The sequence below is a fragment of the Dermacentor silvarum genome, chromosome 6, assembly GCF_013339745.2.
Source record: "Dermacentor silvarum isolate Dsil-2018 chromosome 6, BIME_Dsil_1.4, whole genome shotgun sequence".
Taxonomy (NCBI): Eukaryota; Metazoa; Arthropoda; class Arachnida; order Ixodida; family Ixodidae; genus Dermacentor; species Dermacentor silvarum.
This window is the reverse complement of record NC_051159.1, coordinates 143,634,299-143,654,510: the sequence shown is the minus strand read 5'-3', so window position 1 is coordinate 143,654,510 and position 20,212 is coordinate 143,634,299. Positions and strand designations below refer to the sequence as shown.

The 20,212-nt window shown below is 45.2% G+C and overlaps 1 protein-coding gene across 1 annotated transcript in view; it reads left to right on the top strand.

Moving 5' to 3' along the window:
- The first annotated feature begins 2,189 nt into the window (after positions 1 to 2,189).
- Positions 2,190 to 20,212, top strand: part of LOC119456937 (ATP-binding cassette sub-family A member 2-like) — a 37,940-nt gene continuing 19,917 nt past the window's right edge. Inside the window, exons 1-9 of the mRNA XM_037718756.2 lie at positions 2,190 to 2,435; positions 4,520 to 4,943; positions 7,437 to 7,705; positions 8,307 to 8,607; positions 8,993 to 9,293; positions 9,560 to 9,713; positions 9,841 to 10,125; positions 11,730 to 12,011; positions 18,930 to 19,076. Coding sequence (XP_037574684.1) covers positions 2,196 to 2,435; positions 4,520 to 4,943; positions 7,437 to 7,705; positions 8,307 to 8,607; positions 8,993 to 9,293; positions 9,560 to 9,713; positions 9,841 to 10,125; positions 11,730 to 12,011; positions 18,930 to 19,076 — 2,403 coding nt within the window. The 5' untranslated portion in view covers positions 2,190 to 2,195. The remainder of the gene's footprint in view (positions 2,436 to 4,519; positions 4,944 to 7,436; positions 7,706 to 8,306; positions 8,608 to 8,992; positions 9,294 to 9,559; positions 9,714 to 9,840; positions 10,126 to 11,729; positions 12,012 to 18,929; positions 19,077 to 20,212) is intronic.

Sequence of the window (20,212 nt, the reverse complement as noted above, 5' to 3'; positions counted from 1 at the left end):
GTTTTCATTGGCGCACCTTCATGTGTAAAAATGTTCACGCTGCTTATGTGTTACTCAGGCCCTCCAGTTGAACAGTGCAGAATAATGCGATCTATTTTCATTCCAGAAGCGTTCTCCTACATGGATAAAAACCTTTGAGGGCATTACCGGATCACTTCTTTCGCTGATAAAAGAATATACGAAGAAAAATATACAGTCGGCAGGCGAGAACGGCCAAAAGCGTTCCTGCAGTTCGCGCTTATTAGGCGTATACATGTGATTGCGACAGCAGGTCTGCGCCGCTTTCGTATTCCTTCTTGCAATCACCCAAGTTTACAGTAATTTTTTTTACTGACACTGCGAGGCGCGCAAAGTTTCTGTAACAAGTCGGTTCTTATTGCCGAACGTGAAAAAGAAATATTCTTTTTTTGTAATACCACTGTTAGATGCTGAAAGTAACATGTCCAAGCTCGTGGACATAAGAACCACCCCTGGATGTCTTGAAGATAATGTTTTGCTAAATAGAGAGATGATGTGACATTGGGAGGTGTGTTGGCATAATAACACTGCATCCTGAACTTTCATAGCGTATCGCGGTACTATAGGAACTCCTTCAATGTTGCTTTTCGTTGTCTGTAATGTAAAAACGGTATATTACGAATCTGCGTAGAATTTTCTGGAAGGCCAATGGGAAGAATATTGCTAAACCACTTTCTTATGATGGCAAGGCAAATGGGGTGGCGACAAAGAAGCGCTTAACTATAACTGACAGTTTATTGCAAACTGCAAGTAATGATTAAAAATAGACCATCTGCATGCGCACTGTCCCACAGGCTTCTCGTATCTATTCCTTGCAGTTCGCACTAAAATTTCAGTTGTTCAGTGCTTATCCTGTGTACTTCGTATCTCTGTGTCGCCGTCCCTGTTGCACTGCCGTCATAATGAACTTGAACCAACTCACTCAATTTCACACCCCATTTCAAGCCACTTCTGTACAGTTCCACAGTTATTTGACTTCATATTCGTCATGAATACTTTACTTAATCAATTTCGAGTTATATTTTTAAAGGATTGAAGTTGATCTGCATTATAATGTACAAGTGGTCTCATAAGGAGATAGCGACGATGTCTGGCATGCATTTCGAGTAAAATGTTTCTCTGAAAGCTGCGCACAACTTTAATTACATGGAGAGTGAAAGCAGTGTTCACTTGTGTTACTAATGTAATCATTTCTAATGATCATATTAGGGAAACAAGAAAAATTTCAGCACTTTCCATACAACTGGCTCTATTAGCATAAAAAGTTTCGTTTTTCTTTTTTTTTTTCTTTTGCTACAGGTTCAACAAGAAAAGTTGGTCTCCATCTACGTAGTGCCACTAGAAATTTAAAAGTGCATTATTTCTTTCCTTTACAGGCAAAGTAGTATATCGTAACAGTCCTGGGTTCAAAAAACACCCTACAAGTTTGTCTTCATCCTGGGTGTTGGCTGCTTGCAAAAATACAAATTCTATATGAAGCTAATACAACGCATTCAATTGCTCATCCAGACCAATTGAATGCTGCAAAAGCTTAAACGTTATTACTCGCCTTTCCGGGAAATGCAGCAGTGCAGCATGTCAAATGCTGTTGACGTCTAATTGCCACGGCAACACGGAAGGCCACTCCAGTTCGAGAGTCTGAGCAGATTCTTACGTAGCCGTAACCTTACTCATCTGAAACAATCTTCGCAACGCACCATGTAGGTGAAAGACGCTTGTCTGTTCATATTTGATTTTGTGCTTGGCATCAGCTGTTAATTATTGGGACTGTCAGTATGGCTGTCTTGCAAGGGCGTAACCAGAGTGAAGGGGGGGGGGGGGGGGGGGCACACCTAACACATGTCCCAAATTGCGGTGTATCAGGGTTAACTAGCATACAACGGCGTGGACAACACACGCCAGCTACACAACTACCCCCTCGCCAGGTCAGTTACGTGCCTCCCTCCCCTCCGTGAAAGATTCCTGGCTACGCCACTGTTAACTTGCGCCACCCGTACGTACCCTTTGGCCGAGCAGCATCTTTCACCACTCACACAGCGCTTCGCAGTGTGTTGACAAAGGCCACACGTGCACTGCCACCACTCGAGGAAGCGTGCCTGCAGTCTCACTAGTGCGGATATTTGGCCTCGGCAGGGCTGACTTCAGGATGCACTTGTTGGTTGTTTCAGGGGACCAGCATGGGCGTGGTGTACGATCTGTACACGATCGTGTGGAAGGACGTGTACGTGCAGGCCATCAAGCGCCACTACTACGTGACCGGCGTCGAGGTGGTCCTCATCATCCTCTCGTTCTTCGCCGTCGAGCACGACCGACCCATACTGCCGACCAAACACTGCGCCAAGCCGCCCTGCTTGCACTACTCCGAGCCACGCGAGTACAATGAGCGGCACCTTAGAAACTTCAGCTGCCCGCAGCTGGTAACGTGCTTTTACCGCGAACGGCGGTTTTTGCCTATGTCTCCAACATACTTTCGGTATCGGAATAACACGGAAACTACGCGTCATTGCCGTACGTGGCGGCATACAGCCTGTCCGATTTAGGCCCAAACCTGTAGCCTATTTCTGACCCATTAGCTCCATTCACTAGAAGTGAAAAGTGTTGTAGGCTTTCGATACCCTTCATCTCAGCTAGGCAGCAAATTTGGGCGTTATCACGACAGTCTTCTCGAGACCGCCATGATTCGTTTATATATATATATATATACATATATATATACATATATATATATATATATATATACATACATACATACATACAGGGTGTTTCAGCGAACACTTTCAAAAATTCCTAAAGGTTGCCTGTGGCAGATAGCACAATTCTAGTTCATGAGCTGGTCTACTTGAAGAGGCGGACATTACTTGCACAAGAAATTTAAATGAATACTCGAATAATTAAGAAAAGTTCACTAATTAAGTTTTTAACTAATTACCTGATGGCCCATATTGCAATTTACAAATTGTAGCCGTGGAGTTCGCAAGGCGGATCCACTTGGACCGAATTCTCGGGATGACACCAGTTTCGAGATAATAATTCCCGAACTTTGCGGCGAAATCCATTGCCGTTCCAGTTAGTATCTTAAGAAAACGTTGCTTTATGCATTGAAGCGCAAAATTAACTGGAACGCCAAGGCATTTCTCCGGAAAGTTCGGGAATATCTTGAAACTGGTGTCATCCTGAGAATTAATTCCAAGTGGATCCGCCTTGCGAACTCCACGGCTACAATTTGTAAATTGCAATATGGGCCATCAGGTAATTAGTGAAAAACTTAATTAGTGAACTTTTGTTGATTAGTCGATTATGCATTTCAATTTTTTGTGCAAGTAATGTCCGCCTCTTCGAGTAGACCAGCTGAATAATTAGAATTGGGCTCTCTGCCACAGGCAACCTTAAATAAATTTTGAAAGTGTTCGCTGAAACACCCTGTATATATATATATATATATATATATATATATATATATATATATATATATAACTTGAAATACATTTCAATATCGCATTTCCTTGAATGAACACTATTGCTCGTATGTTACTATCTTGTGTTTACTTGAATGTATGTTGTGTTTTCACATGCAATGTATATGGGGCTCGACACACGTATATATTACTTGCACCACTGTACCACTGTATGTTGTACGTCTTTTTTTTTTTCTTGCCGCGTTTTGTGTAAAGTCATACGGAGGGAGAAGCTTAGATGCTTTGTCAGGCATTTGTTTGCTTTTATGTCAGTCCTCTTGAGAACTGTGCATTTGTTAAAAACAAACTCGACTCATGAGTAGGAGGTGATGTCTCAAAGAAAACATAGTGAACTGGTAGGCTGGTGTCAATTCTTAAGCTTCCTTCCACTCGGCCTCCACCCTGGCTCGAGAAAGTGTAAGGCATGAAGAGTCGCCCCTTGGTAGAACTGCACTCACGGCTTTTAATAAACGCTTAACATAATTCCCATTTTCTGGGCAAGAATGGCCATACCCAGGACCTTCCAGCTGGTATTCCAAGGAACTGAAATTCAAAACGTGTTTCTCAAGCGACTCCCTATCGCAGAAATTGCCGAGGACCATTATGTAAGCGCAGTGCCTACATCAATGGAAGGCGATGGGGCTCAGCACTCAGTGTAGCCAGGAAAATAATTCTAATCGTAGCCTGCTTGTCAATAAACATGGCGCAGTGCAGTATCGTCTCAGTTTTCCTCCTTACCATTCCATTCGTACCCCAGGTGAGAGAATCCCCAGGCTTATGACTGAACGTGTAAGCGCAATCTGAACGATCACGTAGAAAGAAACAGACACAAACAGACAGCGCTACTTTCAACTATAGATAAATAAAGTAGCGCTGTCTCTGTGTGTCTGTTTCTTTCTACGTCATCGTTCAGTCTCACTTACACGTTCTATCATACATTTTAACCAACTAGCCCGCCAACGTGTTTTAACTCTATACCTAACTCTTCGAACAGACCCTTCCTCCTATTGCTGCCGATGACACGCTTTGTTCGCACCGCACTTCAGGTGCTGTACGCGCCGAGCAAGATCGGCGACAAGCTGTTCCAGTCGGCTTTCAAGGACGACGACAAGGTGCGCGTGGCGGGCTTCGAGACGGTGGAGAACATGCTGAACGCCTTCCACAAGGTGTCGCCGAAGCCGAAGCGCGGTCCCGAGCAGCGGGTCGTCGCCGTCACGCTGGGCGAGAGCGGAGCGGCCGTCTCGAAGCACGGGCTCGCGTTCACCGTCAGCTTCTACGACGAGTTCGCGTACATGTCGAAGCGGCTCAACGGGTACGCGCTGTTCGAGCCGCTGCCCAACCCGGTGACGCAGCGGGAGAGCGTAGCCTGCCTCCAGCTGGCGCTCAGCCAGGCGCATCTCGCATCTGTGGCGGCCGACACGCAGTACACCGAGAAACCTTACAGCATAGCCACGCATCGAATCGCCGAGGGTGCGTCACTCAGTTCGTTGCTGAACGCGAAGCTGTATGGTTCGCCGCAAGACAACCAGATATGATAACTGGTTCTAATAGGCAACAACAGTACAGTACGGAAGCCACCTTTCCCACTCATGGTTCGACGGTTGCCATGGCTTCGAATGCGTTTGTGCTTTGCAGGAGGTACATATATAGCGCGATTCTCAGTGCAATGCAGTGTATGTCTGGCCGTACCGGCAACTGCGACGGAAGTGTTTTCAGCAACAGTGGCAGCAGCCATATCGTTACGAGTTGCCGCACGCCGTATCAGACACCGCGTCGCACCATGCGTCGGGCACTGCGATCTGCCGCAGCTCTCATCCACAATAGCAGAAACAAACTCTACGAGATTTAATTGAAACTACAAATCGCGTAGACGGTAACTGGTGCAAGCACAATCCCGAAATTTCACGCAGGCTAGAGTCAAGGAACAGATCGGACGCAAATGGCTTAGCTAGAGTGGAAGATCGCAGAGCATCATAGCTGGTACGTTTTCTTCATTAAAAGCAAATGTAGATATTGTTATATTGTAATATATTTATACAACTTTCTTTTCCCATTTAATCCCTAGTTTCTTTCTGCTCTTAATCTATATATATATATATATATATAGTAGGGTTGTTGAATGGGCCAGACAATATATCGTTGCACATAATTTTAACGTACGCGTATATACAGGGTGTCCCAACTATCATGCACCATGATTTAAAGATATGCAAATGCCACGTATCTGGACGCAACCAAGGTAATGCAGTTTGCTATCGCTTGCGGATACTCAGATTATTTTTTGCATTCCACCTAATTACATAATTCGCCTTAATTAATTAATCGACTTCTCAAATATTATAATTAGATGAAATGTGTCAATGAGAAAATTGTAGAGCAACATGAAAAACTCCCTATTCAGCTTTCTGTTGCTCAATACGTGCTATATAAGAGGGTTTTTCAGAGTGTCAAAGAAGCCCGCAAATACACGCAACATTGCCGCGCGACTGACCGCGCGAGGCACTTCACTTTCAATTCCCTTTTCTTTATTATTTTGTAGATTTCTCTTTCAACCACAGCTGCTTTCCTTGGCTTCATTGTCTATCGGCTTTATATGGTCGTGGTTAAAAATCGAGCCCCTCGGTTTCCCTTCTTCTCTAGTTCATTCATAGCGAGGGTCTGGAATCTGGCAGCCTTGATGCCATTAGATAGCATACGAGGGCTCTTTAGCCATGTGCCTGCTCTCCCAAATTCACATGTTACGTAACCCCATCAAACAATAAAGGATGTTCCACATCTGCCCAACAAGGCTTTGAGCGGCGCTGGCTAACATTCTCAGAGCTAGATCTAGTAAACCTAGATACCCAAGTTAGTGGACGGGTTGATAGCTGTCGTCGTAGCACAATTGGTAGTGCAACACATGCGTAATGAGGAGATTGTGAGTTTCTGCGCCCACCGGCGACAAGTTATCTTTTCGTGCACTTTCATTTCTCTTTTCTTATTTTTCTTTACGTTTACATTTCAACCACAGCTGGTTTCCCCGATGCTTTCCTTGGCCTCATTGTCTGTCGGCTCTATTTGGTCATGATATAAATATACATCGCAAAACGTCTTTAATGTAAGCATCGCCTGCAATTGGCCGTTCCCGCGGCCATGGTCTCATCACGCTGATTGCTATTATGACAGGTGGGCACCTGAGCACCAGTCAAAGAAAAAATGCAGTTATGTGGGTGTCTTGCAATTATGGCATTGGATTTTTTTTTTATCTTAAAGGTACCCTGCAACATAATTTCTTCAAAGTAGAGTGGAATCATTTTAAGGAGTATATACCCGCAATAAATATTCAAAACTGCATAAAAAGTAAAGGAGATATAAAAGCGCAATGCTTAGTTTTCCTTAATTCCTCCTCAGCACGTTTCCTCTCAGCTGTGGCAGCGCCCATAACATTGCCCTTCGGTGATCACTTTACTACTTTTTTTTTTCTTCTGTGCTGCATCTGTGTTGGCATCTGAAAAACGCGCCCGGTACCCGAAAATGAGTGGTGCCAAACGTTTGGGACACGTTAACAACCACCGCTTGCCCACTAGCTGGAATATTGGAGGGATATACATGCGTGCATGAGCTATCACTCGGGAGTATACCGCATGATCATTAACAATAGCCCAACGACTGGCGTCTATAAAGTATCGATCGAGTTTATGACATTATAGTTTGGGCATAATAGAGAGGCCTCGAAAACCACAGTAGAGACAGAGCGATTTTATATGTCAGTTCCTGAAGCATGCAGCGGAATGATGTCCGATTCGCATGTTCATGAGAGTGGTGCAACACATGTACGCCAACTCGGTAAGATCACGAATGTTTTCTTACCGTGTTCAAAAAGCGTTGCAGACATACTACTGTAAGTAAGACTTACTAGAGTGACTACGTACACGACGTCCTTCTATACGAGAAATAGCGCCACATTTCTTCTTGGTATTGCAGGGCCGTACCCGCTCGACGTGCCCTCCCACCGGTGGCTGATGCTAATCCGGTTGGGTGTCGGGTACTTGGTGCCCTTCTGTTTGATTCTGTCGCGCGTGGTGGAGGAGACGCAGCAGGGTATGCGTGAGAAACTTCGCCTGGTGGGCCTCCGCGCCACCGTCTACCGCTCGGGTCACTGGATGGCTGGCTTCTTCTCGGGGATCGTGAGCGTCATCATGGTCATGGCCTACATGACTGCCGTAGAGAACACCACTGATAATGGCTCGCAGGTGGGTGCACTTCTTCAACAAGCCGGTGCCCCTATGGTGCACATGTGTTGACTTATTACCAGCGCTTCAATCTTACAGACGTTATGTTTACCGAAGCCCATATTTTCGCATTCTTGTTCGCTTACAAAACAAAATTAAAGAGCAACTTTCAGCGACGAATGGCGTAAGCACTGGGATACTGGTCTCCAAAAGTTTACTCCGAACTAGCTCAAGTAACTTAGGCCACCCGGAATAAAACTATTGACTTTAGACTTCATCGGTTCGAAATGAATTCCGTATTTAAGAATATATAGGCAGCTGCTCTTGGGCTTGTTTTATTGCACGGCTAAGCTTCGAATATATGTGTAGCTGAGGAAGGCCACAATGAAAAAAGAAACACAGCAAATACATTGAGGTTCGCCTTTATGCAATCTTCTGGATAAAGGCCGATCACTATCCGTGGCGTGGAAATAAATTGTTCCTTATTTCGTGGTAGCGTCACTCAGTTTTTAATTACAGTTGTAAGACAAGTTGTAAGACAAGCGCAACGGCTGCCATCTGTCGGTAGACTGTAAGTACCAGTATAATACTCGTTTGCCCATGCGCGCTCTTGTGCTTACAGGCTTTCCTGGACGGCACAAGCAAGCTGGTGGTTCTCATCTGCTTCGGCTTCTTCACGGCGCAGTACATATCGAAGGCGATGCTTCTTGCGCTCTTCTTCAGAGACACTGCACTGGCTGTGGTGTTCGGTGTTCTGTACTGGCACATCAGCTACGTCATGCCCTGCGTGATTCTCGAAGATCTGCAGGGTCGCGCGGCCCATTACATCCTCCTGGATCGCTGGACCAAACTACTCACCGCAACGCTGCCATGTGTTGGCATGCACTGGTGCTTCCGCATTATCGGCTGTGCCAACGTTGTCGGTAAGAATGCGTTTTTCTTATTGCGTCTCATTTCTCTACCACATGCTACATCACGTTAGGAAAAGCAGAAGGAGCTGTTCCAGCCCAAACGGTCACAAAACCACGCATGTCTTTGAGAGATCTTGCTGAGCATCGAAGCATACGTGCTTCTGGCTACGCAGGTGCCTTGGCCTTCCGCCTTAGCGTGCATCGCAAACAAATTAAGTGCTGCTGTAAAAAAGAAACACGGTTAATTTATCGTTCAGCCCTCTAGAAGAACACTACAGCAGCACTACTCCTATGCAGCATGTCCATCGCTTAGGACATGCTGCATTGAATGGTTGCTGCGTTGGAAGCCCATGTGACGTTACCCCTCAGCACATGTGACTCGACGTTACGCATGCAGGCGAGCCGTACACGTTCGCCTCGACGACCTCCTATGTGCTAGAGCTGGACAATGTGACCATGTTCGAGATCTGGACGGTCATGCTGATAGACAGCCTCGTCAACATCGCACTGGGGTGGTACTTCAGCCACGTTCTTTCATGGTACATTGGCGTACCATATGTGCCATGGTTTCCTTTCATGTACCGCTACTGGCTACCCACACAGAAGGGCTTGTTCCAACAGGTACCACCATCCATACCCGATGGACTCAACTTTGAGCAGTATCCCGTAGACAAGGAAGAGGTCGTCTTTGTGAACAGGTTTGTTTCGCTTTTATTGCTATCAATGAAACCGAAATGGGAAAACTCGGAACTTGTTTGTTGATTATCAAGCTCATGCGTACGGAACAGTGTACCCCTGATTGTTGATATTTATGAAGATAATCTATTGACAGCTGTCCCAGAAACTTGGGGCTGAACGCGTACTTTTTCAAGTGCCAAATGAAAAGCAGCAGCACATCGTTGTTCTTGCTGTTCCAATTTCTTTCTCGTGCTTATCACTGCTATCCCTCTGTGAACGTGAGCAGGTTGGAATACGAGAGGAAGCAGAAGCACGTCCTGCGGGACACGAGCTTCAAGGCATACCAGGGAGAAATCATGATCATTTTGGGCCCCAGCGGAGCAGGAAAGACAGCACTCGTGAACATTATCAGCGGTAGTGCGGTCGCTACACAGGGTCAGGTGAGCGATGAGATTTGGTTGATTTGATTTTGGGAGTTTCAGAGGAGGCTGGGCTGAGCGAAAGAGTGATGTTGAGTGACTATAGCCCTGAATAAGCGAGGTTGCTTCATCCCGTGCGTGTTCGTAGGTGATCGTGGACGGCTACGACGTGGCCGTGCAGACGCCGCGTGCCCGCGAGCTGATGGGCGTAGTTCAACAGCGCGACGTTCTGTTCTACGACCTGACTCTGGCCGAGCATTTACTCTTCTTCGGGGCGCTCAAAGGACTCACCGGGGATGCCTTAATGCACCGCTGCGTGGAGCTCCAAGACATGTTCGGTCTTGGCACCGTCGCCCATGTGCGCGCCAACCTACTTCAGGAGGGGCAGAAGCGCGCCCTAGCCCTCGCCATAGCCATAGTGGTACCACCTAAGGTATTGTCAACATGCGATTCCTTTTGAATCTTTTTCGTACTTTCACAGTGCAAGCGGCGATCGTACGGGGTGTAGACGCCATCAAGAAAGTGTTGAGAAATGGGTGAGATAGCACCTTGATAGCGATGTCGTGATGTGAGGTGTTGGGAGCGAGAAAGCGCAGTCGTTTGTTGTTTCCGAGTAACAAATGCAATCTTTTTTCCATCCAAAAAAGTTCCACCAGTCTTTTGATGAAGCAACACGTAAGAGCACTGCACAGAGCTGGATATAGAGAGTTTCGGATTTAGGCGAGTTTGTTGCCCCGCTGACAACGGTGTCCTGGTGGTAGCCAGTTTGGAAGATAGCTCTGGTTGAGATAAATTTCGCAGAGTCGGGAATATATCCGACTTACTCAAAGCGCACTGCCACAAAAGCAAGGGCTTAGCGTTAGCGTTGCGTGATACACACTGCGCACGCCAGGTATGCACGTGACGCTGGCTTCTTTCGGTATTTTGAGTTCACCGCTAACGCATATACAGGGTTTCCCAGCTATCTTGCAGCACGGTTTAAAAAAAGAGGAACAGCGTTACGCGAAGCAAACCTAGTGCCTATTGTTTCCAGTGCAGTGGAGTAGCCGCCAGTAATTTTTTCGTTGCTGAGATTTAATTGGCTAATTGTAATTAATTATCGAACTCGAGAAGTACTTCCCTAATTATGAAAGTGTCAATGAGAAAATTGTAGAGCAGCATGAAAAACTCCCGATACAGCTTTCTGTTGCTCAATACGTGCTGCATAAATGTGTTTTCCGAGCATGAAAGAAGCCCACGAATACAAGCAGAATTGCCGCGCGACTGGCCGCTCGAGGCACTTTGTGTGTATTCGCTGTCTTGGTGCTTCACTGTCTCCTCTCTTCTGTCCCCTTTTCACAGAATTCATTTCGCGCCACAGACAAGTTTACCTAGGAAATAAGTTCTTTACGCTATTTTTAAGCACTGTATTATCAAGTAGTACGGGAACACTTGAAAGGGGAGTTAAATATCAAACAATTACTCCAGCAAAATAAATTGCCAGCACTCGCTTTCTTAAAAAAGTTTAGCTCAGGAGGAATGCAGAATATGTTAGCACGTAGTTCTGAAGCAAAAAACGTTGTTCGGGAATGAAAATAATATGATCTAAATAAATAATTGTTCCAAACAAGAATGCATATTGAGAATGCGTCATTCGAAAAAATCACACCATTGGGACCATAACAAGGACAGACAGGTGCTAACGTTTATGATAAACTCTTGAACGAATCGCGTAATGAACTTCATAATAAAGATCAGTAATTAGGGGTCATCATAAATGTGGAGTGGGATAAACATGTCGCACTTGTTACCGGTAAAGCCTTCTTTACCATCTGCTAAAAATAGTGCTTACTTAGTACATATTAAACAACCAAAGCGCACGCTTTGTAAGACTAGTGCGACCCCTAATTTAGTACACGAACAACAACATAGGAAGCGGTAACAATAAATTAGAAACGTATATATACGATCCTAAACATCAGGCGCTGTCAACTGCGCGTGTATCACTAACAAGCTTCGTCGCGCAGTCATTGAGGGCCTGCAACGTTAACCTTACAGGTTCTGATCCTGGACGAACCCGTGCGTGGCATGGACGCGACGTCGCGCGTCATCGTATGGAAGGTGCTGGACAAGCTAAGGCCATCCACGTGCATCATCATCACAACGCCCGAGGTCGAAGAAGTTGAACTGCTCGCAGACCGCATCGCTATCCTGGGTTACGGGGCTCTCAAGTGCTGCGGTCGCACGGGGTTCCTGCAACGTCGCTATGGCACTGGCTACAACGTCACGCTCAACAAAGGCGCCAGGTTCGAAACGAAACGCACCCTAACGGCTCTTCAGGTGGGACAACTTTTTAATATTTTACTGCAGCAGTGGGTTTGAACCGGTGTTAAGAAAAGCAGTACGGATAAGGGAGAAGCGATCAAATGACGGCACGAAACAACATTCAATGAATCGGGCAACACCAAGCTCACATAGGGATATTTTCTAGGATTCTCCCTTTCCTAAGAGCTTTCAGGTACTTCCTTCTAGTAGAAATTTTTATGAATTAGCTTACCGGAGATGACTTCTGAAAGCTGGGAGGACCGAAGGAGAAAGGAATGTTTGTGTATTCAACTGTCTCCCTTTTCCGTCTTTTCTTTCCTTTTACTTAAACTCTTTTACTAAAGACTGGCCTTTACGTCGTCACGCCCGTTTTGGTCCATAACATGGTCCTTCTCCATACAACAAGAATAGTGGCACGAGATTTTCTTGCAAGCTGCAAATTACCTGAGAGTAACAGGAAAATATAGGGGTAATTGTGCATCGGACCTGCGTAAATACCTTTACAAGGTGACCTGAACTGGTGCTGCCTGTACTCCGTTTCACACTTAGCCTGAAACGCTGGGTAAGCTACGCAAGAAGTTCGGTCACCTAAATTGATCACTCCACGTGATCCAGCTATGCTTCGCTGCGCGCCAACAGCGTTTTCTCGCGCCAGGATGCACGTGAGGCTGCCGCGACGGGCCGCAAATAAAAAAAAAATTTTAAAGGAAAACTGTAATCAACAAATTGATCGGAAACAACGTTTTAGCAGCCGTACAAATACGGAGTTAGTTCATTTTTAAGGATTACGTTTTCTTCCTTTTTTTCTTTTTCTTCTTACTTAATACTGAATCTAAATAAAAAAACTGGTTTACGTAATCGGTGGCAAGAGCACTCAACGATTTGTTGGTGCGAACGCTGGCAGCCACTGCAGAAAGTCTCTCTAGCCTACACAGCGTTGCCAAATGTATGTAACGAAGTATAAGCAACAGAAGAGCACCGTGTAGCTTAAAGGTTCTAACAAGTACTTGGAGAACACGCTTGCACGTAACGAAATACATGTAATGAATTACTTGTAATATATTGCTTTTCTTGGTAAATTTGTAACTTAACGGTTACATAATTTTACGTGGTATAACGCTCACTGCAATTCAATTACTTTTTTTCAGTGCCCAAATACATGTAATTGGTTACTTAATTATTGGCGGGCCAAGCTGTAACAGGCGATGCGGTTTCGGTAACTTGAATTTGGTGGGAACTGCAGTAAAAGGCCCGAGATCATGTCACGTAGCAGCAAGTTCTGATAGGCAAACCCCGGAGCTCACTATTTGTTTTCGCATGTTAACGCTCCACCAGATGTCGGCTGACCTATTGAACTGGTGCTGCTGGCATGCCTCAATCGTGACTGCCACTTAGGACGGTAATGTCAGGACATCACCTACGGACGATTTTTACGCGTTTTCATTGGCCCAACTGGGACCGTCATCTTCAAGTCAGAGTAACAATGAAGCGCTGCTCTTCACAGAGGGCTCAGATGCTGAGTAACGACAATCTTGTGCATAAGATGTTCGTACGTTACAACACCGCCCTACTGCCCAGCGCGCCCATCGAGCGAGTTTTCAGTGTCAGTGCTGATGTCTTCACGACAAAAACAAGTAAATATGGCTGATAAACTTTTTGAAATGAAATTGCTAGTAAAGATAAGCAATGTATTAAAGACTACAGACGACGCACTAAATGTGCCAGGCGAGCTCAATCTGTTTGCGGTATCTGTGCAATGTTGTTAAAAAGTTCGAAGGAAAGTAACGTAGAAGTATTCGATTGCTTTCGAGTAATTCCTCAATTACTTTCACGGGACGGTAACTGGTAACTGTAATCAATTACATTGTTAATGAAGTAACTGTAATTGTAATTGGTCAATTTCTTTTTCTCTCTCTCTCTCTCTCTAACGTGTGCCAGTCTCCCAAAGAAATACTTCGTGGAGGACGATTTCGGTTCGGGGGAGTAGCATGTGCGATAGACACATATACGCGCTGGCCAGCCACGTCTACGGTGTTGGAACGCCACACATTTACGATGAGCGAGGTGTTTCTCGGTGAAAGCGGTCGAACGTCATCGTGGGCTATATACTTACATATGATATCTAATCAGCAGCGTTACTCGCAAACACAAATGAAAACTTGACGTAGACCAGGGGCGGTATTCTCTAAGAGTCTACCTAGTTGACTGTCCATTTCGGCGACCGTTGATTCGCTGCTGCTTGACGTGCAGGAAGGTGCCAGCCGGTCTCCTTCCTGCACGTCAAGCAGCAGCGAATCAACGGTCGCCGAAATGGACAGTCAACTATGTAGACTCTTAGAGAATACCGCCCCAGTTTCCATTCCCACCTCTCGTGGGGTCTGTATACATTGTTACGGTTGCGGAAGTCACATATCTTCTTTTTTTCTTTATTGATACTGTTAACCCTCGCTTGAGGGTTGTTACAGGGAGGGAAAATAGTAGAACAAGCAAATTTAACATTTCGTAGCATCAGGTTGGGTGCCCACGATACAAAATATCAATCGAGCATTCAAGTTTGTGCACATCTGTCTGATCTACAACAACATCAGGTAAGGCATTCCACATTTCAATTACATCCGGAAAAAAAAGAATAACGAAAAACATCAATACGTGTGTTATAAGGCTTGACGGCTCTGCTGTGGTTAATTCTCTCGCTACGATTTGCAGGGAAGTGGGCGTATTTTTCCATTTTTATCTTCAATAGCCTTTGAAGTATCTGAAAAAGAATCTTAAGTCTGGCTTTTTTCCTTCGGGTTTCCAGCAACTCGAGCCCACACGAACGCAGAATTGTTGTTATCGAGTACCGTCCTTCGGTATCTTGAAGCAATAAAACGAGCAGCCATTCTCTGAATTCTTTCTAATTTATCTATTAAGACTTTTTGGTGGGGGCTCCAGACAACACAAGCGTATTCTAAAGATGGACGTATGAGAGTTTTATAAGCCATTAATTTGGCATCCTTCGTTGCATGTTCTAGCTTTTTCTTCAGTGAATACAGTTTTTGTGAAGCCTCGCACAGGTTATGGATATGTTTACGCCAGTCTAAATTATGGGAAATTGTGACTCCTAAATACTTGAATGTATCTACATTTCTTAGTTTGTTACTTGCAACAATATATATGTTGCAACATTATAAATGCAACAATATAAAAGAATGGCACCACACTTTTTTTGTTAATAACATGTGTAAAAGTCGATTTGTTGTAATTGATTTCCATGTCCCATTTTCACACCAAAGGTGAAGGGAAATAAGGACCCGGTTTCTTCTAATTTGGTCGTCAATGTGTGTTACTGTAAAATAAATTAAACAATCGTCAGCAAAAAGCTTCAATTCCACAGGAAACTCGACAATCTCTTTAATGTGATTAATATAAACCAAGAACAGCAACGGGGCCAAAACGGACCCCTCTGGGACACCAGAAAGCACTTCTAACGGAGAGGACAAGCACTCGTCCACACGTACAACCTGCCTGCGATTGTGTAGGTAGGCTTCAATCCATTTTAAAATATTATCATTTATTCCTGCCTTATGTAACTTGAAGAGTAATTTATTGTGTGAAACTTTGTCGAAGGCTTTCGCAAAGTCTACGCAGATGACGTCAATTTACTTTTGGGCGTCTATAGCTGAAGTAAAATCATGAATAGTTTCTATGAGCTAGGTTACTTTAGACAGTCCCTTTCGGAAACCGTGTTGGTGCTGATAAAAAAAGTCGTTATTTTCAAGAAAAACGAGAATATGCTTACTTATGATATGCTCTACTACTTTACAACAGACGCTAGTCAGGGAAACTGGGCGGTAGTTGTTTGTTAGCAATCGGTTACCGCGTTTAAAAACAGGAGGTATGACTGCGCAACGCCAGTCTTCTGGCAAAGAGTGAGTTTGCAATGACTTCACAAAGATTATATTTAGGAAAAATGACGCCCATTCCGCGTATCGCTTTAGAAATTGGGTTGGTATTCCATCCGGCCCGCTAGCTTTCTTGGGATCTAAAAGTAGTAGTTGGTTAAACACGCCTGCTTGAGTGACGACAAGATCTTCCATCCCGCATGAAAAGGAAGACGGCAGACAGGCGTCTGCGCAATTGCTGCTAGGCGCTGAAAAAACTGACTGGAAGAAACTATTAAAATGACTCGCAATTTTTGCTTTTTGCGTCATTGTTTCATTGTTAACTTGGATCTTGTTTATTTGTTCTTTTTTGTCATTCAGATAAAGCCAAAATTTTTGAGGTGATGTTTTCATAGAGGTATTGAGTGTTTGGTTAAAGAACCGCTCTTTCGATTCCTTCAGAGCCGTTTTCAATGCCCTCCGCAATTTCGACACCTCAGTGGAAATACCTTGCCTTTTGCGTAAGCGCTTCATTTTGCGGTTAATATGAATTATATGTCGATTAATCCAAGGGTTCCGTCGTTTTATATTTTTAATCGAGTGGGGATGAAACTATCAACGCAATGTCTTATGATTTCCTTGAGGCGCTGCCATAGTTCGTCAACCGATTCACAAACGCAGACAAACTCAAACAGGTCAAATGACAGTTCTAAAAAATCGAGAATAGATGTGTCATCTGCCCGACTATAGTCCTTAACTTGCACAGGTATAAACGGATGGGGACGAGTGCTTGCGCTAGACACTATGTGCACAAGAACCATCTTATGATCTGATAGACCATCTTCCACAGACACTGTATAGTCACCTATTTTATTCGAAATAAACACCAAGTCCAACAATGACCGAGATTCAGGCGTTACCCTCGTGTTTTATTTCACGATTTGCTATAGATTGTGCGAGATCATTATTTGAAGCAGCTTTTCACTACTAGAAATTTCTACCTGCCCAGGTAGTAAACTGTCCCAGCTAATATTAGGTAGATTGAAGTCCCCGGTCATTATTAGTCTGGTGTTACGATCCAAATGATTGCATAAAAAATCGTTCAGCTTATCCAAAAACTCGGGTGTAGTGGCAGGTGGCCTATATACTGCGCCAATAAGATATACAGTGTTCGCGTAAGTAATTTTGCACCATACTGTCTCAGGGATAGAACATTCAATCATTAGAACATCAATGTGCTGTTTAACAATAATCGCAACGCCTCCACCACGAGTGTGTCTATCCCATGTAAACATTCGGTAGTTTGGTGGCACTATACAGTGACTAGGTACATTGCTATTCAGAAATGTTTCGCTTACCACTAGCACATGAGGGTTCTCCGTCAGCAACACATATTCCAACTCAGTTACTTTATTAACAACACTGCGTGCATTCAGCGACAAGATTCGGAGCTATGAAATGGTTGAAGTACCCGGAGAATCGCTGGGACTGCCTGAGGGACCAGAATCATCACGCGTGTCATCTGTCCTTTGTGCGCGGTGCTTGTTCTTATCTCGGTGGTGTAGAAGGAGACGCGCGTTGTTTTCGTGGTCCCATACGTAAACCTTACCGTTTACCTTGAGCTTGTCGTCAATCAAAAATACCTTCGCGCCCTTCGCCCTTTCGGCAGAAGCGCTCGCCCACAACTTCCGTCGCACATCTACTGTTTCCTTTGCCTAATCATTGCTGATACTAACTGATTTTCCTTTAAGTTTTTTGCAGTTCTTCAATACCTGCTGCTTTTGTCTGGTATCATAAAACTTCATAATAACTGGTCTCGGTCGTTCACAGTTTTCTTTTTTTTTTTTGCCAATGCGATGAATTCTTTCTACAGTTTTTGATGAAACAGTTCATCAACGACAGCTGCCCTCAAGTTCGCCTCTGAGTCACCGCCTTTCCTCCTATATTCCAAAAACCAACAAATTGTTACGTCGGCTGCGGTTTTCATACTCGATCAATTTCTCAGCCTGCTGCCGAACTGTAGCCTCAAGATGCCCAATTTTCTTGTTCATTTCCTGTATCATGAGCAAGAAATTCAGTCAGTCGATCTGTTTTTGCGTTTAACTGCACGACGTTCTCGCTTATTCAGGATAGTCGACCATCAGTGGCCGCCTGATTCTCAATAATTGTTTGCAGCAGCTCAACCGATTTAGGCCCGGGATTTTCTTCTATGTCTCCTGACACCAATAGCAACATCATGGACCAACAGTCAATAAGAACGCAACAAAACCTGCGAGGGCACGGCAGGATAACCAAAAATATGTTGTCACTTCGGTAGAAACAATCAGTGCACTGAGGACCAACCTGCTCAAACAGCAGAAGCGGGTGAGCCATGCTGTCCGCAGGCCAGGTGCCGTGCCCTCTGATCCGGTCGTAGTCGCGTCGCTCCTTTAGTAGGTCTGATGGTGACGTCACACCTTGCAGTTCGTATCCCACGAATGAACAGTTCATTGTCACGTGGTCAGAGTGAGGCACCAAAAAAGGCATCATTCCAGCGCTAGTCGTCGTTATCGTGGCTGGCGTTTCATGCAAGATCCACGGCAGTACCTGCACAAACAGCAGAAGCGGGTGAGCCATGCTGTCCGCAGGCCAGGTGCCGTGCCCTCTCTTAAGATACATATAAAGATGTATTTACAATATTGTTGCAGGAAGAAAGCAGGCCCACGACTGTAGAAGAATTTATATTTACAAGCGAAGTATATGGCGTTCAGGCAACGGCCAGAGTCTTCGTCTTCCTCTCGTTAGTGCTCCCTTCTTTTTTCCCTTCACCGTACCAATATTTGCAATATTTACACGTCAAATCGTCTTCTGCTGACTTTGACACCCCTCTTTGTTGCGCCGTAGCTTGTAAAGGCGCCGTCTCGGCGCCAGCTATAATGGAGGTGAACTCGCGGCAAAGTAAGGCTTCAGCCGAGACACATGCTCGACGTCAGTGGGGACACGCGAGTCAGTGGAGCAATCACCTATATATATTATATCTTAAGTGGGCCGCTGGCCATTTCTTGCCGCATGTGTCCGCAATCGACCACAGGCCAGAGTCCCCGAAAGCCGCCTGCTTCAAGACCACCGCCACAACGTCGTCTTCTCTTTGGGCATGCGCAACGGATGCGAACCCGTGTCCGCAGCACTCCAGCTTCTTGAGAGCGACATGCTGGGAATGAGCATCGAGTCCATGCAGGTCAGTTCATCGAAACGCAAGCTTTAGTTTGATTTAGGTGCACGTTAAAGAAACCCAGTTGGTCCAAATTTCCGGAGTCCCCCACTACGGCGTGCCTCACAATCAGAACAGATGGCACTTTAGGCGGCGCGTCGCACGTTGCCTCAGAGAAAGCGGACTCTAAGATATATATGGCAACATCGCGGGGTGACCACAAGATTTAGATTTAGGAAATATCAGCGCGTGCGGTTGCTTTAGTGACTTTTTTTCAGCAAATGTTGAATAATCTTCCCCATTATATGGTGGAAGTCTCAAATATATATGGAATATATATTTCACAAGTCAGCTAAGAAGATCTAGTCTTCAAAATGTCTATCAAACACGTCATTTGAACCGAGGAACTCCCCGTCATGAGCACAGTACTATGGCGTGGTGCCACGAAAGACGAACGGAGAGCGGCTTATTTTGGAGTATTTATCCGCTCTCGCGTTTTGAACCTCGGCTAGGGACAAACGCAGCAAAGCGCATTCTCCTCCCTAGCACTGTAGTACCCAGCGAAAGGCAGATTTAGAGAAGCAAAAGTCCCCACATGTCTATTGCGCAACTCACCCATGTGCACAACGGTCGGACAAGCGCGAGAAAGAAGGTCTGGTCTGCGAGACAACTCTTGCTGCAGCTTCCATTCAATTACGAAGGAAAGACCCTTAAATTGGTAGAAAGTGGTACAACGCCCGCCCGAAAACCAAAGCCTAAGACCATAATCATCACCATCATCACCGTCATCATCATCACCGTCAACCCCATTTCGCTAGAGCACTTTGCTCTAGAGAAACAAGATGGCGCTTTCGGCGGCACGTCGCATGTTGCCTCGGTGAAAGCGGACGAATAGAAACCATCGCCGCTTCTGCCCTGTTACTGTGTGATCACCTGTTGGAAATACAACTGGGTGTTCGCTAACTCAATTTGGTCGATTTATTCTGCAAAATCTGGAATGGTAGAGGGAAGACGCGTGCAGTAACTGCCTGCGAAAGTAGTGACTGGCCTAATGAGGAATGGAATGAATCTGGGTGACCAAGTCCATGAACCGCTGCTACGTAAGGACTGCTTGTGTCGCCGGCCCTTTGTGATGCATGCCTTTCCTAGAGGATAAAAAATGC